Source organism: Heptranchias perlo, chromosome 21, assembly GCF_035084215.1.
Source record: "Heptranchias perlo isolate sHepPer1 chromosome 21, sHepPer1.hap1, whole genome shotgun sequence".
In the NCBI taxonomy this organism is placed as follows: Eukaryota; Metazoa; Chordata; class Chondrichthyes; order Hexanchiformes; family Hexanchidae; genus Heptranchias; species Heptranchias perlo.
Genome location: NC_090345.1, coordinates 20,128,416 through 20,148,554, shown reverse-complemented (window position 1 = coordinate 20,148,554; position 20,139 = coordinate 20,128,416). Strand labels below are relative to the sequence as shown.

At 40.5% G+C, this 20,139-nt stretch overlaps 1 protein-coding gene across 7 annotated transcripts in view; it reads left to right on the top strand.

Moving 5' to 3' along the window:
- Positions 1-20,139, top strand: part of vti1a (vesicle transport through interaction with t-SNAREs 1A) — a 269,368-nt gene that overhangs the window by 150,511 nt on the left and 98,718 nt on the right. For 4 of the 7 annotated variants that reach the window (XM_068002225.1, XM_068002226.1, XM_068002223.1 and 1 more), the window contains 2 exons: positions 3,636-3,706; positions 5,746-5,807. In XM_068002225.1, coding sequence (XP_067858326.1) covers positions 3,636-3,706; positions 5,746-5,807 — 133 coding nt within the window. Of the gene's footprint in view, positions 1-3,635; positions 3,707-5,745; positions 5,819-20,139 lie in introns of all 7 variants that reach the window. The other 3 variants (XM_068002227.1, XM_068002230.1, XM_068002228.1) reach the window with 1 other exon arrangement.

The window sequence follows — 20,139 nt, the reverse complement described above, 5'->3', positions numbered from 1 at the left end:
CATGGTCCATGAAGCCATTAGAACTATGAAATAGCATTACAAATTAGCAAAAGGATCACTTCATAAACCATTTCATTTAAGAATGTTTTTAACTCAGGAAAGGTTTAATCAAAATTGTAATCAGTAAGCACCAGCTACGAACTCAAAAGTTTTGTATGATCAAAATTGTTTAATGGTAGAAGCGAAATTACTGTTCAATATTATTGCACAATGTGTTAATGACTGCCCTGGCTTTTTTGGTTAAATCAGATATAGATGCTAAGAAGACAGCATGAAGTTAAGTTAACTTTACATTTTATTATGTCAAATATGCAAGAAAAAATCTTTATAAATTGTTCCAACATTGGTTAAGTTTGTTTTTCTGATATGCTTATGTAAAATTGACGACATGTAGCCCTTTGTCTTATCATCCAGTACTGACTTTTGCATCTGTATTTGCACTCATCGCCCATAATAAGCATTTTAAACAGGCTCTACCAAATTGCAGCAGTCAGTTTTAACACACTTGGAAAAGGGGAATGAGATTTGCAAATGATAAATGGGGAAGTTGACTACCTAACTAATAAAGATTTGTCTTAATCAAGTATGATTTGTCAGAACAGGAGCGCACCAGGGTCAGGGCAGAAGCAATGAATAATACAGCGTTCACAGGAGGAAAGGACCACAGAAATGCGTAATAAATATGCTGTGATTACCCAGTGCTAATTCATATTCAGAGGATGAATTATTTCAGGCCAGTCACAAGGATGCCGAACCCTACTGGCCTTGATAGAGCTGTTTAAGCACGAGAAAAAGTTCTTTTTTTAAAAAAAAATAATTTCCTTTCAAGTATGTATCATCAAGCTTGTAGTTACCTTGAATATAGTTATTTAGGAGGTATAGCTCTCGTGTCAGCTATGTCATGGCTACACTTTCTGCTCATGGCTGTTCTTGTGAAAAGGGCCAAAGTTCGTCAGTTGTGCTGCATGCTGAATTTAAAAAAAAACTCTTGCAAAATTGATGATGGCCCCAATTATTTATCTGTGCAGACAGTCAGAGTGAAGCAGATGCCATTGTGCCCCACACCAGGATGAAATTAATGTATGATGTTTTGATCCCTATGTGTCAAGACAACAATTCATTTTGTGATATTCCAGCGGACATGCTTCTTTTCCTTGTTTATTGACTTCACTAGTCATTGACTATGAGGAAAAAACACAATTCATCAAAGTGACAATGTTTTACCCTCAATTACTGTCTGTGGCATTGTCACATTTGCTGGTAGAAATAGATTGAATCATTAGAACCAAGGTGAAGATGTCAACTTGGCAGCCAAACGAAACCGAGAGAAATCTAATTAACCAACCTGCTTTGAATCAGCAGTATTTAATGGCATCTGTTTTCTTTTTTTTAAAGAGATACCAGATCACCATGAAACATTTTTCTTGGTATATTCTTTTTAACACAAAAACTCTCAAACCGCATTGAACCTTTGGGAGGCATTACACTATTCAAAATCCCATGAGGCAAACTAGTACCGAAGAAATATCTTAATGGGAACATCAATTTCTAGTCAAATATCTGAAAAAAAAATTTATCCTGCTACATCTGTCATGGTTAGCTTCAGCATTTAATACTTTTGCAAGCACTGTTCGAGCTGTATCATCAAATTTTGTTTAGTATTTATTAATTGTTAAGTTTCTATTTAATTTTGATTGTCTTAGTAATTGTCTTTAAACAAAAAACACATTTAAAAAACACATTTTACATACGTGCTCCTCACTTAGAGGATAACCAATTAAGGATTTTGATGAAACACTTCTGAAAACACTCCTATTTATTAATATCTTCAAAGAATTTAATTCAAGATTAGATATAGAATATATGCCAGTTCTTCATTTAAATATATTTAGGAGGATTAAAATGAGAGGAATAAATGTTTTCACAATTTAGCATTGACTTGTGAAGTTGAAAGTTCGGATGTGTGCATAGTCCCCTAAATTGTGCCAAAATTTGAAGTTTTTTTTCTAACTCACTTGTTAAAGGCTAATCGTGTTTAACTAACTTTGATTGAGTTTTTTGATGAGGTAACAGAGAGGGTCGATAAGGGCAATGCGATTGATGTGGTGTATATAGACTTCCAAAAGGCGTTTGATAAATTGCCACAAAATAGTCTTGTCATCAAAGTTGAAGCCCGTGGAATAAAAGGGACAGTGGCAGCATAGATACGAAATTGGCTAAGTGACAGGAAATAGAGAGTAGTGGTGAACGGTTGTTTTTCGGATTGGAGGGAGGTATACAGTGGTGTTCCCCAGGGGTCAGTACTAGGACCACTGCTGTTTTTTTGATATATATTAATGACTTGGACTTGGGTATACAGGGCACAATTTCAACATTTGCAGATGACACAAAACTTGGAAGGGTAGTGAACACTGAGGAGGACAGTGATAGACTTCAAGAGGATATAGACAGGCTGGTGGAATGGGCAGACATGTGGCAGATGAAATTTAATGCAGAAAAGTGCAAAGTGATACATTTTGGTAGAAAGAATGAAGAGAGTCAATATGAACTAAAGGTTACAATTCTAAAAGGAGTTCAGGAACAGAGCGATCTGGGGGTATAAGTGCACAAAATGTTGAAGGTGGCAGGGCAGGTTGAGAAAGCATACGGGATCCTGGGCTTTATAAATAGAGGCATGCATAGAGTACAAAAGCAAAGAAGTCATGACGAACCTTTATAAAACACTGGTTTGGCCACAACTGGAGTATTGTGTCCAGTTCTAGGCACTGCACTTTAGGAAGGATGTGAAGGCCTTGGAGAGGGTGCAGAAAAGATTTACTAGAATGGTTCCAGGGATGAAGAACTTCAGTTACGTGGAAAGACTGGAGAAGCTGGGGTTATTCTCCTTGGAACAGAGAAGGTTGAGAGGAGGTTTGATAGAGGTATTCAAGATCTTGAAGGGTAGAGTAGAGATAAACTGTTCCCATTGGCGGAAGGGTCGAGAACCAGAGGTTTTGATTGGCAAAAGAACCAAATGCGACATGAGGAAAAGCTTTTTTACACAGCGAGTGGTTATGATCTGGAATGCACTTCCTGAGGGGGTCACGGAGGCAGATTCAATCATGGCTTTCAAAGGGGAATGAATTTGTAGGGCTCTGGGGAAAGAGCGGGGGAGTGGGACTAGCTGGATTGCTCTTGCAGAGAGCTGGCATGGACTCGACAGGCCGAATGGCCTCCTTCCGTGCTGTAACCATTCTATGATTCTATGAGCTTCTTTCTTTCATTTTAGTCTTGCTACAAATAACTTCTATGTTACATTGTTTGCATTCTGTTTCTAAAAATTATGAAATGCCTCCGCTAGTTTTTCAGTTCCCTACAATTGGTGTGTGTGGATAGTATAATATAATATAGAAGCTTGTTTGCTTTTTGTATCATTAAACTAGTTCCTATTATTTCTACAGGAGCTCTGCTTCACCATAAGCTGTAGTGGAGACTGGCCACTGAAATTACTTGTTTTTTGTGACTTTATAAAAGTAGCCATCTCAGCTTAGGTTCAATCACACTGCTCTGCTCACTGAACAGATTTTAATGTTTACTTTTTTCAGCCATTAACGTGCAGTGTATGACTTTTTGTGATCATTATCTTTGGGTTACAGAACAAATTGGACAGGAGATCCTGGAGAACCTGCATCATGACAAAGAAAAGATTCAACGAGCTCGGGAAAGGGTGAGTTTGCGAATGCATATCTAGAAGTGGTTTTAGTCAATCACCAGAGAAAATAATACAGAACAAAAAAAATCAGATCTTGAGATTAAGGGCTTTCAGGGATTTTTTTTTAAAGACTATGAATATTTTTTAAAATAAATTTGTAAAATTTGGCAGAGGAAAATGCCTACTCGCTGCTAAATGGAAGCGGCCAAGCTTTAGAATCAATCCAAAATTAGAAATGTAGTCAGTTTTTAAGATTTCTGTCTGCCAACATGAGGACAGGAGAAACTAATGGTGTCAACACTAATTTTTTTGTATAGCAGCAACTCTTACATGTACTGTGGCTAATTTTCAGTTTGTTTTCTTCATATAGCCTTGGATTAATAAATGCCACTTAGGTTTTGACAACAAGGGGTTATTGAGATAAAATTTTAAATTGCCCTGCATGGTGTAGAAATTTTAAAGTGGCTCAACTTTTTGGCTACCTTAGCAGAAAAGCATGTGCAAGAGACTACCTTCTAGACAGTCTTAGCAAACAAGTCAACAAAGATTTCTACAACATCTTGAAAGCCTTTGACAATTAAATTATTATAATTGTCTTCACTACATATTTACCGAACTGAACAGATTCAAAACACATCTAGTTTACAGAGTGTAATTTAGGAGTGCGTGTATTGTCCATTTTGATTTGTTTTAAACTTGTGTGCATTGCTACTATGTGGTTCTACATGAGCAAAAATAGCTACCCCAAATCAATTGAGCAGTAATAATCAGTAAAATATTCACACCTATTCCATATTTCTTAAACATATAGTTATATTTGCATGCAATGTCAAGAGTTGTCCTTTTCTCAACTAGCGAATTGAGTGGGGGATCTAACTGTATAAGATTTTCAAATTGATGTCACTTCAGTCAAATAATTTATCTAAAAATTTGTCTTCTCTGTTTATCGAATGATATTTTGTATCCTATATACCTCTGATATCCAGAAAGAGGTGCTGCAAACCTTTCCATATGAGCACAGGATAATTTTCCCTTGAATTATTGATTTTTTAATATTTTTTTTAATCTGCTCTTTCCTTCGTTATACTCTAATCTTCCTCGTGAGTGTGCCATGGGGCCATGGCGTTGCAAAAGATAACAGCTGACTGATGCAATGGTACAATGACTTGCACAAGCTGGTCGCAGGACCTCTGAATATGGCTATAATATTTGATTTTCCTCAGTTGGTGTTTTTAAATTTCTAGTTGTGTGATCTCTGCTGTCAGTTTTTCCAATTCAAGGAATGTATGCATTCTATGCGAAAGTGGGATAAGAAATGTAAACCCATCCCTCTTTGTTCATTCCATAATCCCAACCTGAAGAACACTAACCTGAGAGGTAATGTTTTATGTCCGCTTATTTCTACAAAACAGCAAAGCTAGTCAGTATTTACAAATGTTGAAATGAAACAGCTGGCTAGTTTTAGACTCACTGAAAGATTGTTATACTCACCATTGCATATTGCTACTCGTACATCTTAAAGGGGCATTGTCTTATTAATGTAAGAAAGGAGAAGGGCAGAATGAGGACACCTCATTTTCATTACAAAGATGTTTGTGCAACACACTAACTTTTTATGTATTGTGGGTCATCCCCTTGAGTGTTTGAACCTTTTCCTCTGTTCGCCAAATGATTTTTATTAAAACTAATGCCCCTTTAAATGCAGAATATAAATGATCAAAGTTGGCTTCTGTCAAGATGTTTTAAAAACTGCAAATGTTGGAAACATACAGCAGATTTGTCGTCATCTGAAAAGAGAAAAGATTGGTTATATATCGAGAGTGCAGACTCTTTGTCGGAACTAGAAAGATTGGTTTTGTATTTGATGTTCTAGCCAGCCATACTTATTTCTTGGTAGAGTACTGTTGCCTTTCTTCTAAAAATACAAAAATGGACTCCTATCAGTTGCAGCATAGACTTGTTTTCAATTTGAAAGATGAACATTGTCTTATAAAATAATTATTTTGTCACATTCTGCTGCATAACCCCTTCCTTTCTCACTTTTTTTCTTTCAGCTGCGTGAAACTGATACAAACCTTGGTAAGAGCTCCAGGATCTTGACAGGAATGTTGCGAAGGTAAGGTCAAGGTAGGAATCTGTTGTGCCTTTTCTATAAATAACCTCCCCTCTCCCTTGAATGAAATGCTCCCAGCGCACAAGTGTCACATATTGAGTTGAATTTTCCTATTCCTGTTTAGTACCGGCTTTACCATTTATGCAGTTTTTTTCAGAAATGCATGGAGTCCAGAGTGTACACAGATTCATCTCAAGCAAAACAAAATGCAAATTGTACATAGATATACATTGGGGGACATTGTTTCATGCTAAATGAACCAAAAGTATTGCTGGTGGATAACTGGAACTTGTGAGCTGTGGTAGCAGTGATATGAATGGTTTATTCCACGTAAAGCACTGATCCACATGTGTTAATAGTAAGTTTTTTAAAAATTTAATATTTAAATTAATATTTACATATTTTCTTGGTTTTCAATTGATTTGAGGTAGATTTGGCAGTACCAATTTGCTGAGACACTGTGGCAAATGGATAGTAAAATCAAGTGAAGCAGCCAAAGATCAGTGATTAAAATAGTTTGATTCAACTCAGGCAGCATTGTTTTGGTGTTTAAAATCATTTCTAACTGTTTTCTCTCTGATTTTTGCCAGCCTTTTGTAATGTCTGTATAACTAGTCTCTTACAAAATTGGCACAGTAAGTCCACCCAGAATTGGTGATTGTATCATAATGATGTTAAAATAAATAAGACACCCATTAGGAGCATATTGTTTATGAAAAATGAAAGCAGTCATGATGGGGGGATGAAAGACAGAAGTTCTAGTGATGATGGAGGTGTAAAGCGTAGAATTTCAGACTGGGGTCCTTGGAACAGAGGAGTTCTGTGAGGGCATCAGCTTTCTATGAATCATCAAATTTCAGTATTTGTTGACTTAAAAGAACATAAGCACCATTTTCACCAATGTTTTCCTTTGGGTAGTTGATGCAGTCTCTTGAACATTAGCACAGGGGTCTCAATATCTGCAAGGAACCCCACACAGAAAAGTTTGAAAATCACTGACATAAATCAGTGAGTGTAACCTGCCTGTAGAAAGAAAATATGGTTGTACAGACAGTTAAACTAAATGATGCAGGGACCAATTTTCATATTGCTACCATCCCATTTATGCTTAAAAAGTGGGCCCAAAATAGGGGGAGAAAAATGAACCGTGAACTTAGCTTTGGCGGTCCATTCATTCTGATATTTGAGCAGACCTCGATTTAGGTGGCCAGAACCTCCTGCCGGAAACAGGTGGGGGCCTTATTAATGTATGCAAATCAGGGTCAACAAACGCCATTTTCTTTTCTACACATATTGCTACTGCCAGTTCCTCAACCCACCCACAAACCATGGGTAGTATAACTCAGGAGGAGGCCATTTTCAGTGCTATTTGAAGGAATCCTCACCTGTTCTTAGCTAAAATGCTGCAAAGATTTGGGAGACATTTTGCTGTATTAATTTTTTTTTGCAGCTTAGACAGTTTTAACGTGTTTGCAGTGGATGCACAACTTTCTGAACTCTTCAGGGGTTTCTGGCAACACACTTTTTCTATGAGGTCCTTCTGGCAAATCACTCTGGCGAAAGGAGGAAGAGGAGCAGCAACAGAAGGAAGGAGAAAACAGGAGACCAAATAGAAGGTGTGCTCGCAGGAATCCTTACACTCCCAACAGAGTTCATAGGCCCAGGACAACATACCTGCACTCCTCTGAGGAGCAGTGTATAAGGAGTCTGCGCTTATCTAGGGAAGCTGTCACAGAGTTGTGTCATCACCTGCAATCAAATGCCACAACTAGCACAGTATTACCTGTTGCAGTCAAGGTCACTGCAGCCCTCAACTTCTTTACTGCCAGCTCCTTCCAGGCTGTCACAGGGGAATCAGTAACATCAATCAGTCTGCAGTTTATGCATTAAGCAGGTGACTGATGCCTTGAAACACATCATTTTCTCTATAGACAGCTGGAGGCAACAGGATAGGGCTCCTGGGATCTCTCAGATTGCAGGATTCCCCCAAGTTCAGGATGTCATTGACTGTACCTGCAGGCTCCTTTAGACGACCCCCCTGCCTCATGATTTGCAAGGGCTTCCGCTCTTTTAATGTACATCTGGTGTGTGATCACAAGTAGAGCATCATGCAGATCTGTGCCCACTTTCTTGGCAGCTGCTATGATGTTTTTATTTTCCACCAATCCTCCATCTCCCTCCCTCCTCCCCCTGCCCCCCACCCCTCCCGGCTCCCCACTCTTTGCCCTTGCACAGCAAGTGAGAGAGACTGGCTACTTGGGAACAAGGACTTGGCTCATGACTCCCTCAGGAACCCATGCTCAGCAGCAAACAGTCAGCATCATGGCTCAGCTATAGCCTTCATCGAGCAGACCATTGGCATCCTTCAGCAATGATTCCATTGCCTGGACAGATCAGGTGGCTTCCTACAATACAGCCCTCAAAGATAGTCCCATCTGATTGTGGTTTGCTGTATGGTGCATAACTTTGCTCTGGAACGGGGACAACATTTGGAGCCACCATTGGACAAGAACCTTCAGCATGATGAGGAAGAGAACATTGATGACATAGAGATAGTGATGATACAGGATGGCTCCAACTTTTTGCTGCAGTCAGAGTTCTTCGGCCCTAGCTTGTTGAAGAGAGCTGCATCTGAACAATCCCTGCTCCCCTGCCATCGTGTCCAACAACTGTCCCAGTTTTCCACCTTGAATAAACTGCATTGGTATTCTTCTCGACTAATATTGCAGAGTCACCAGCTACTACAGGAACACACTGTACCCAAAGATTTTAAAAAGGCTTATCACCTCACTGGCTTACACAAATGCTTAGACACTAATTATCATTCTGGTGTGAGCCTATGGTGCCTGTCTTGCATGCTTTGTTACCTACTCTAGCTTCTACAAGGTGGCTGCAGCATGGAAGATAGAAGACTGCTGTGGCTCAGTCATGGGCCCTTGAGATGCTTGTGGTTAGAAACCATTAGGAGCTCGAGCCTGAGAATAGTCTGGCCCAACTGGCTTTCTGGTAGCGGGGCGGGCATTGGTTGAGAGACTGGCAAGGGTCCAATTGTGCTGTCATCCTGTGAGAAGGCAAGACGTTCTATTCCCTTTGCACGACCATCCCTGCTATCCGGTTGTGGCTTAGCACTCCACTAGGGTTGCCAACCCTCCAGGATTTTCCCAGAGTCTCCAGGAATTAAAGATTAATCTCCTGGACACTGCTGCAAAAAATCATTGGAGCATTAAAAAAAATTGTGTGTTTTTTATTTTCTTTAAACAATTTCCTTTACTAGTTATGAAAAGTTTGGAGATGGGGAAAAATAGCTGTTTGACTGGGCGGGACGATTGTAGGCAGGAGGTCATGTGGTGAAACCTCCTGGAATACGTCCAACCAGAGTTGATGACCCTAACTCCCACTGATCTGTGTGAGTGCAGATTGTAGGACATCTGTGATGCAACTCCTGCCCCTATCCATTTGGTCTCCCAGCCTGTCCAAGGTGGAGACGCTGGACCCGGAGCAATAAAGTTCCATTCTCAACTGGACCAGAGAATCGTGGGGGCCTGGATGATGTCATGCTGCCTGCTGCTTCAATAACTCGTTCCACTGACCATCTTTGAAAAGTGCAACTCTCCCATAAGCACTGCGATCTGCTTGAATGATAGAATCGTAGAATGATACAGACAGAAGGAGGCCATTCGGCCCATTGTGCCTGTGCCGTCTCTTTGAAAAAACTATCCAATTAGTCCCACTCCCCTACTCTTTCCACATAGCCCTGCAAATTTTTCCATTTCAATATTTATCCAATTCCCTTTTGAAAGTTACTGTTGAATCTGCTTCCACCACTCTTTCAGGCAGTGCGTTCCAGATCATAACGACTCGCTGTGTAAATTTTTTTTTCTTCATGTCGCCTCTGGTTCTTTTGCCAATTACCTTAAATCTGTGTTCTCTGGTTACCGACCATTCTGCTACTGGGAACAGTTTCTCCTTATTTACTCTATCAAAACCCTTCATGATTTTGAACACCTCTATCAAATCTCCCCTTAACCTTCTCCGCTTTAAGGAGAACAACCCCAGTCCTTCCATGTAACTGAAGTCTTTCATCCCTGGTACCATTCTGGTAAATACTCTCTTAAAGCTTTGACATCCTTCCTAAAGTGTGGTGCCCAGAATTGGACACAATACTCCAGCTAAGGCCTAACCAGTGTTTTATAAAGGTTTAGCATAACTTCCTTGCTTTTGTACACTATGCTTCTATTTATAAAGCCAAGGATCCCATATGCCTTTTTAACAAGCTTCTCAACTTGTCCTGCCACCTTCAAAGACTTGTGTACGTACATCCCCAGGTCTGTTCCTGCACCCCCTTCAAAATTGTATCATTTAGTTAATATTGGCTCTTCTCATTTTTCCGACCAAATTGAATCACTTCATACTTCTCTGCGTTAAATTTCATCTGCCATGTAGTTGCCGGGTTTGTCCCTCTCCCCTTTTTTGAACAGTGGTATAACATTTACAATCCTCCAGTCCTCTGGCACCACTCCCATATCTAATGAGGATTGGAAGAGTGTGGCCAGAGCCTCCGCAATTTCCACCCTTACTTCCCTTGGCAACCTAGGATGCATCCCATCTGGACCAGGTGACTTTTCTACTTTGAGCGCTGCCAACCCTTTTAGTACTTTTTAATCTATTTTTATCCTATCCAATTTTTCTACTGTCTCCTCTACGGTGACATTGGCAGCATCCTCTTCTTTAGTCAAGACAGATGCAAAGTACTCATTTAGTACCACAGCCATGCCCGCTGCCTCCACAAGAAGATCTCCTTTTTGGTCCCTAATCGGCCCCACCCTTCCTTTGACTACCTTTTAATATTTATATGTTTATAAAAGACTTTTGGGTTCCCTTTTATTTTACCCACTAATGTATTCTCATACACTCCCTTTGCCATTTTCATTTCCTTTTTTAGTTCTCCCCTGTACTTTTTGTATTCAGCTTGGTTCTCTACTGAATTGTGAACCCAACATTTATCATAAGCCTCCTTTTTCTTTTTCGTTTTAATCTCTATATCTTTAGTCATCCAGCTGTAACTTTGGATGCCATTCCTTTCCCCCTCATGGGAATGTGTCTAGTCTGTACCCAAACTATCTCCTCTTTGAAGGCTTCCCATTGCTCATTTACTGTTTTACCTGCCAATCTTTAATTCCAATCCACTTGGGCCAGATCCCTTTTCAACTCACTGAAATTAGCCCTCCTCCAGTTCAGTATTTTCACATTTGATTTTTCCTTGTCCTTTTCCATAACTACTCTAAATCTAGTGATATTGTGACCACTGTTTCCCAAATGCTCTCCCACTGAAACATGCTCCACATGCCTCAATTCATTCCCCAGAACTCGATCCAGCACTGCTTCCTTCCTCATTGGGCTGGGAACATACTGATCAAGAAAGTTCTCTTGTACACATTTCAGGACTTCCTCCCCATCTTTGCCTTTTACACTGTTATTTTCCCAGTCGATATTACGATAATTGAAGTCCCCCGTTGTCACTACTCTAAAGTTCTTGCGTCTTTCTGCAATTTGCCTACAAATTTCTTCCTCTTTCACCTTCCCACTATTTGGTGGCCTATAGTCTACACCCAGCAGTGTTATAGCTCCTCTATTGTTCCTTAATTCTAACCAAATAGATTCTGTCTTTGAATCCTCAGGTACATAATCCCTTTCTAGTGCTGTAACAGTATCTTTGATCAATACTGCCAACCCCCGCCAACCCCCCCCACCTCCATTTTTTCCTTCCCTATCTTTCCTGAATACATTGTGCCAGGAATATTAAGTGCCCATTTCTCCCCTTGTTTGAGTTAGGTCTTCGTTATTGCCCCTATATCATAATCCCATGTGGCTACTTGTGCCTGCAGCTCACCACCTTATTTACCACGCCCCGTGCATTTACACACACGCACTCTAAACCCATCTTAGTCTCCCTCGCATTTCCCCCCTATCTGATCCTTCCTGTGTCTGAACTACTCTATATTATAATGCTGTTTGTCTCTTCCAGTCCTCTGTGCACCGTGTATCTCCTCTCTAATGCTTCATCTAGGTGCCCCTCCCCCTACCAAATTAGTTTAAACCCTCCCCCACAGCACTAGTTAACCTCCTTGTGAGGACATTGGTCCCAGCCCTGTTGAGGTACAACCTGTTCATCTTGTATAGGGACCTCCTGCCTCAGAACCAGTCCCAATGCCCCAGGAATCTGAAGCCCTCCCACTTGCACCATTTCTCCAGCCACGCGTTAATCTGTCTTATCTTACTGCTCCTATACTCACTAGCAGGTGGCACTGGGAGTAATCCAGAGATTACTACCTTTGAGGTCCTGCTCTTTAACTTCATCCCTAGCTCCAGAAATTCTGTCTGTAGGATCTCAACCCTTTTCCTACCTATGTCATTGGTTCCAACATGAACCACGATTTCTGGCTGTTCCCCTTTCCCCTGCGAAATGTTCTACACCTATTCAGTGATGTCCTTTACCCTAGCACCAGGATGGCAACACACCATGCAGGACTCACATCGGCGGATGCAGAAACGCCTGTCTATCCTCCTGACTATTGAATCCCCTATGACCATTGCATTTCTACACTTTGCTGTGCTTTCCTTTGCAGTAATTTGCCTCGTGGTGCCGTGGACGTGCTCTAGATAGCAGTCCCCCGAGGTATCATTACCCTCACCGGTGTTCATCACTGAAAACTGTTTTGAGAGTGCCACACTTCCGGAAGATTCCTACATTGCTTGCCTATTCCTATCCTGCTGAAAGGCCACCCACTTACTATCGTCCTGAACTCTCTGCAGCTGCGGGATGACCACCTCCTGGAATGTGCGCTCCAGGAATTTCTTAGCCGACCGTATTTTTTTTTATTCGTTCATGGGATGTGGGCGTCGCTGGCGAGGCAGGCATTTATTGCCCATCCCTAATTGCCCTTGAGAAAGTGGTGGTGAGCCGCCGCCTTGAACCACTGCAGTCCGTGTGGTGAAGGTTCTCCCACAGTGCTGTTAGGAAGGGAGTTCCAGGATTTTGACCCAGCGACGATGAAGGAATGGCGGTATATTTCCAAGTCGGGATGGTGTGTGACTTGGAGGGGAACATGCAGGTGGTGGTGTTCCCGTGTACCTGCTGCTCTTGTCCTTCTAGGTGGTAGAGGTCGCGGGTTTGGGATGTGCTGTCGAAGAAGCCTTGGTGAGTTGCTGCAGTGCACCCTGTGGATGGTACACACTGCAGCCACGGTGCGCCGGTGGTGAAGGGAGTGAATGTTTAGGGTGGTGGATGGGGTGCCAATCAAGCGGGCTGCTTTGTCCTGGATGGTGTCGAGCTTCTTGAGTGTTGTTGGAGCTGCACTCATCCAGGCAACTGTCATGACTCCAGCTGCTCCTCAAGCTCAGAAACTCTGAGCTTGAGCTCGAGCAACTGGAGGCACTTCCTACACACGTAGTTATCCAGGACACATGAACCATCCTGGAGTTCCCACATGGCACAGAAATTGCAGGCAATGGGTCTCAGCTGTCCCATTATTTTGCTTAAAAGTATATATATATATATATATATATATATATATTATATTTATATATATTTTTATTTATATTATTTTTATATATATTGTATATGTTTTTAGTTTAACATCCCCTTACTCCTATTTATTTATATATAGCAGATTTTTGTTTAATGCCATTCGGATCCCTTTATTGTTGGTATCCTCTACTTGATTAATTTTATCCCTTTCAAAGCCACCCTGCTGGATTTTCCACCCTTCCAATCAACAAGCTGCTTATAAGGAGCTCCATTAGTACTGGCAGCTCCTCTATTGTATTCAGATGAGGCCAGACCACAAAAATTGATGGGGTCAAAATTGATGGGGTCTCCAGCTGATGTCGTTATGTGGATGGAGCAGATGCTCCGCCTACCCCCCCCCCGTCCGCTATAAATGAAAATCACCCACAGTAACTCATCAAAATTAGTTTTTTTTCAGCCTATCTGAAATGCAAGTCAAATGTTAACCTAGATCATTGAAGTTAATTAAACAGGATGCTGTGTGCATTATGAAGCAATGCTCTTGTGAGCATATCAAAACTTCTTTGTATTTTGCATGAGGAATGTTGCACTTCAATTTGTAACTGGAAATGCTTGACATTCTTTACTGCAGTAATTGTTGGAGCTTGCTTGAAGTGGGAACGGGGTGATGTGTACATTCAGAACTATTTACTTCAGTGTTTTAACTGGCAGGATTTATTTCTTTCAAAAGAAAAAGTACTGGAGTAGCCCAACAGCATAGTGATTAAAATGTTTCCTTCACAACTCTTATGATTTAGATTTCATTCCCAACTAGACCAAAACTCAACCTTTCTTCAAACCTTTCTCAAAACATGTAAGTCTCATTAATTTTTGACTGAGCTGCTAAGGGGGATGTCCCAGTGTTGGGGGAGGGGAGACTGAAAAGGATATGTGGTCAAACATGTGTTTTGGGCTGAACATTCTGAGAGAATTGGCCCATTGTTTCAAGGTAATTTAGGCAATGTGGCCACTTTCATATTCCACTTAGCATTTTTTAACGATTTCCAGTTGAAGAATTTTTACCCACATATATAGTAATATACTCCACTGCAGCTTCCACTTTAAGTGCCTATTAATTCATCTCAATATGTTGCCTCTAAAGTCCAGAGTCTCATGCACGCCCGATGGCATTAGATTCAGCAAGACTAGAAAGCCAATGAGGTCTGTGCCACGGAAATAAGTATTCGGACACTATTGTTGTTTTATTTAGAAAAGCACAACGCTTTTAGATCATTTTATATTGCCCACAAATTGACAGTTCCTGTGGTGCATCGCTTGTTTAGGTGACAATGGACAAAGCAAGAAGTAAGAAAAGAAAATAAAGATTAACAAAAAGGAAAATAAAGAGTATTGTGCCTTCAAGCTGTAAACAGGTTGGCCATTGATATGAGAGTAATACTGACAGGGTTAAATCTTTGTCAGCTTTCTGTTTTCTTTAAGTATTCTTATAACAGCCTATTCCGACAGCAAACATTGCTGACAGAGGTTCACTTTACTGATTGTCATTGCTTCATTTTACAGAAACCTCACACTTCTGGCTCTGAACCGTAACTTAGAAAAATCTGATTAAGAGTAATATGTAAATGCCCTTAAAAATGACATTAGCTAAACTCAAAATTCAGAGGGAAAGGAAGTAGGAATTGAAATAGATGCTTCAATGCCTGCAGACAATCAAAAACAAATGCTGCCAAAGACCCACAATGACGGTCTCAGTAACAAATATTCTGCATATGTCTCCATTTTGTCAAAACTCATTAAATGGTCTGCCTGCGTTATGTCAGTCGGGGTGTCGAGAAATCATTCATCATTTTTTGTGCAAAAATAACATGAAGTCATTTAAATAATATCATATTAATGTTAAAGTTCAGCTTGAACTCAGCTGTCACTTAATGGCATAGCTTAATCAGACATAGCATTTAGAAAAATGTGGTCCACACGGGTACATTTGTTTTTAGGTTGGCCGAATCAAATCAGGATTTATGATACTCCAGTCCGACATATTTTTATCACATTTATGCTTGACACGTCTCAGATTCGCTTCTGAAAATATTTATAGTAATTTTCAATAAAAACGAACCATCCATGAGTAGTTTGTTTGTACAGATTTTGTAGTAATTTAGTTAGACAAGGGCAAGGAAAAAATACCGTAACCTTTTAAAATTGCCCGTTAATTGTACTACTTTCTGAAAGATGTGTTTACTATAGGAGAGCTTCGTCATTGTAAGTTTGCCTCTTGTGTACCATCTGTGAAAGGTATTTATCATATACATCAATAAAAAAATACAGTGGGAAATTAATTTGTAACCCTATTACAAAATTCTGGTTCCTTTAGGGCATTGTTACGGGGTCAGTGCTATGCTATGAATATTAGAACATGTGTTAATCATTAGACCTAGTGATAGAATTTACTTCCCTAAACAAATTTTTGCTTCAAGCCATTTTAACCCTTATTTAGTCCAAAATGGGCTTTTTTATTATGAAGAGCATTATCTACATCCTTTGTTTTATGAATTATGGCTTTTGGTGATGCTGAACTTAATGATGGTCAGACTTCCATGCATGGGTTTTAGAGCCAATGTCATGGCTTCAGAGTGCATTATTAGACACTTCAATTGGATGGCAGCTTTGAGTGTTAGATTATCTTGTTGAGTAAAAATTCCTGAATTAGAAATGGTTAAAATGAGTGTGGTAGGAAAATGTACAGCTTGCCCAAATTACTTTGGAACCCTGAATACAATTTCCCATTCTTTTACAAAGCATTCAGCTAAAACATATGCGAGACCAGAAAGCATCCTCTGTGTAAAGTGTTACAGATGCACTCTCTCCTGATTCATAGACACACTGGGCTTGATTTTCAAATGAAAGTCCGGGGTTGGGGGTGGGGGGGGCAGCGATAATCGGTAAAATCCCAAGCGGGTAAGGAACCCGGCTCCAACCTGCCGACTTCCGTGTCTCATACAGATGCATCTGTGTGCGCGCGCGGTTCTGGAATCCGGAAGCAAATGTACCACATTGAGGTACTTAAGGTACTTCATTTCTTACATAGTAGGTAGTTACAACGATTTTCAACTTACCTGGGTGGCTTGCCCCCTCCGATGTTTGTTCCCCCCCCGCCCCGATGTTTGTTCCCCCCCCCCCACCCCGATGTTTGTCACCACCCTCAGCCCCACTCTCTGTTCCAGCGCCCAATGACGTCACTCTCTCTCTCCCTCTTTCTCTCCACTCCCTCCCCCACTGGCATTGCAGCTCCTGTCGGCAGCCTGCCTGTCAATCAGACTGGCTGCTGGGCGTGAAACCTGGAAACAAGATTAATGAGCATCAATTACCTCGCGATCGGGTGCCGCATGGTAAGATTTTATTATCCGGTTTTGCTGCGCGCCCATTGACCCCCCCACCCCACCACTGCCGTCCCGCCGCCATTTGAAAATCGAGCCCACTGTGCTTTTCGGCTATCAGCATGCTTAGTAACAGTGCATGTCTTAAGCAAGTGATTTGGCTGGTCATCAACTCAAAAGTTAAATGAATCCTGCGATCTATTTACACACAGGCTTTTAATATAAATTAAGTTTGTGGATGGGTAACGGGGAAGAATCCTCCCACTGGAGGTGACCAGGATTGGTGTCACTGCCAGTAAAAAAAAAACTGGAGACAACCAGGTTTCCAAACTGGGTTAATGCGTATCGGCTCCTAACAGTAATGAAGTCTCCTCCTCACTTGAACAGGACTCAAACAAAATGCACATTTCTTTGATTATCTTAAGCAAACATACAAAAATATTTTTGAAGCGCTAATATTGCCAGTGTACCATTTGGGTTGACAGACTGACCGCCACACTCTGGCAATGGCTGGCAGAAGTTGTCCATTTTAAGTGCTTAATATTCATCAGGCAGGTACTTGTCATTTTGTCATTTCCCTCCGGAAAGTTTTATGATTGAGTAGTAGCAGCATTATTTGGTGGTCTGCCCCTAAGGAGAATTTTGTCAACGAAGACTGTTCACTGCAGTGTGACTTAATGTACCTAAGTTATTTCGTTAGTGGACATCTGGTTAGTAAACATTTCCAACAACGTTCACCTGAGGAAGGAGGAAGCCTCCGAAAGCTTGTGAATTTAAAATAAAATTGCTGGACTATAACTTGGTGTTGTAAAATTGTTTACAATTGTCAACCCCAGTCCATCACCGGCATCTCCACATCATGACATCTGGTGAGAACTGTTGTGATGCCATGTGCAGTTGAATAGCCTACTAACATTAGGATCATATGTAAGATAGTCACTTGGACAAAATACCTGGAGGCTGCCAAGGAACAATATGCATCATTAGAAAAGGGAAGTTTTTTTTTTAGAAGTGAATATGCACCAGACCTGTGTGAATACTTTCACCCTTAGTCTGGGCTAGATTTGAATATCTATCTTGAGTGATTTGGATATTCACTTTTCACAGCACACTATAGCACACTATCTCGTTCATGCATGGTAGTGGAATATACAACTTAAGGGGGTGCTTAGTATGTTATGTGCATAATATTAACTTTTTTCCTGAACTGAATTGCCCTTTCAGAACATGAATAAGCCAGAAATGTTTTAAACACTCAGACAAAGAGTGAGTTTTGAGATTTTAGTGTTGTAGGTAAACAGCGCTCAAGAACCTTTTGAAATATCTGTAGAAAGACAAGGCTGCTTGTTATCTTAGAATATTAAAATGGACGTTCCAATCTTGGACAAAGAAATGGACCTAAAATAAAATTATTACAGTATACATTGCGAAAATAGAATTAAATATGCCTGTACAATAGCATTTGAATTTTTAGGGATGAAAAGGCAGATTATAGATCAGAATATATAAATTATTCATGATGGATACAGTGTCAAATGACTAGAAAAAAGTTAAAATTAGGTTTGTTAAACTCAGCTCAAGATATCTTCATTAGTAAAATACATGGTATTGGATATCCATAATTTAAAGGAGTATACTGCTTAATGTTGAGTTCATATTATACACAACTGCCTCAAATAGAAGCAGTTTTATTTGTCTTGGCTGCTTATGCTTTGGAATTCACCCCGTTTACATTGCGGATTCCAGAGCACTGGTAACAGCAGATAAACATCAGCACAGGAAGTGGTTCTGCAATATAAATGTGCTATTAGAGACGTGCAGTAGCAACAGTACATGCTCGGTACCATCTGTAGGAAGAAGTCAATATTCTTCACATATATTTTTATTGAGTGCTTATTGAGAATCTCCTGATTTCTATCATGATGCCTGTAAAAATGATCTGCCAGTAATTTACTGATTTGTTTTGAAGGGAGAGTTTTTTTGTGCTCATCACGGTGAGGGATGTCGGTGCTGAGCAGTGGACGACTTTTCTGGTTTTGGTGCTTAATGTCAGCATCAAAGACTTCTGAGTCAAGAGTAGCATGGCCAGATGCTGAATAAAACCCTCTCTCTCTACTGCCTTAGCAGAGGGGTAGATTTTAAACTTGCCGCCCTGGTGTAAAATTAATATTGCAGATGGGCTGCCCATTATAGAAACTGCCTGGTATTCATTTCCATTGATTTCAATACCCTCTGGTACTCCTTTTCTTGGAACAGCAATGTGTACTTTAGGGTTGGTAGTGATCATATTCCTCAAAACAAGGTTTCATCGCTCTTCACCAACTTGAAGGTTTCAGCAGCGGAACAGCAATGTTTTTGAAGTTACTCGCTCCTTTTTGTCATTTTTACCACTCCCAACAGTGTTGCTTTAGAAGCTGCCTGTTCCCTTTTGAACTCCTCAGTGAGCAAGTGTTTAGTCACTGCTCTCATGCACACCTGTGTTGACACACAGATCTCTGACTGAGGGGATGTTGAACTGTTCGACTTAATAATTGCGCTTACATTATAGGCACTGGAATTTACCATTAACAACTGGTGTAAATCATTGGTTAAAGTAACTACATTGTTTTATGAGACGTCTACATTGCCAAATTACACACACAAGCCAGTTAAAGGAACAGAGCTGTTTTATATTTTACTTTTGTAATCAAAGCACTTACTTATTTCACCTGACCATGCTCGTTCTGTTTTGTAAAATTTTTTAGGGAAACACATTGTCAAATGAATGCTCATGCTGGTTATGGCACTGAGTCACAAAGCTATTTGGTCACTTATATATAATATTATTACAAAACTAATGCAGCGTTGTCAGAATGATTGTCACTTGTTTTAATTGAAATGTGATGGATCATGCATGCAGTAGAAATTTGTATTGAATGCATCTTTTTTCTAAACAGTTCTACAGATAACTATTTTCAGTTAGAACCTAAAAGTGCTTCTGTATTAAATATTCAGCATTGCTATCCTTGGCCTTGATCATAAGTTGCATCAGTCTAAGGAACTGGAGTAGGCTAATTAGCCCCTTTTGCCTGTACTGCCATTTTATTAAATCATGGTTGATTTGTATTTCAATTCCATTTACCCACCTTTGCTCCAGAAACTTCACTGGACCAGCCATATAAATACTGTGGCTACAAGAGCAGGTCAGAGGCTGGGTATTCTGCGGCGAGTGACTCACCTCCTGACTCCCCAGAGCCTTTCCAACATTTACAAGGCACAAGTCAGGAGTGTGATGGAATACTCTCCACTTGCCTGGATGAGTGCAGCTCCAACAACACTCAATAAGCTCGACACCATCCAGGACAAAGCAGCCTGCTTGGTTGGCACCCCATCCACCACCCTAAGTAATTATTCCCTTCACCACCTGTGCACAGTGGCTGCAGTGTGTACCATC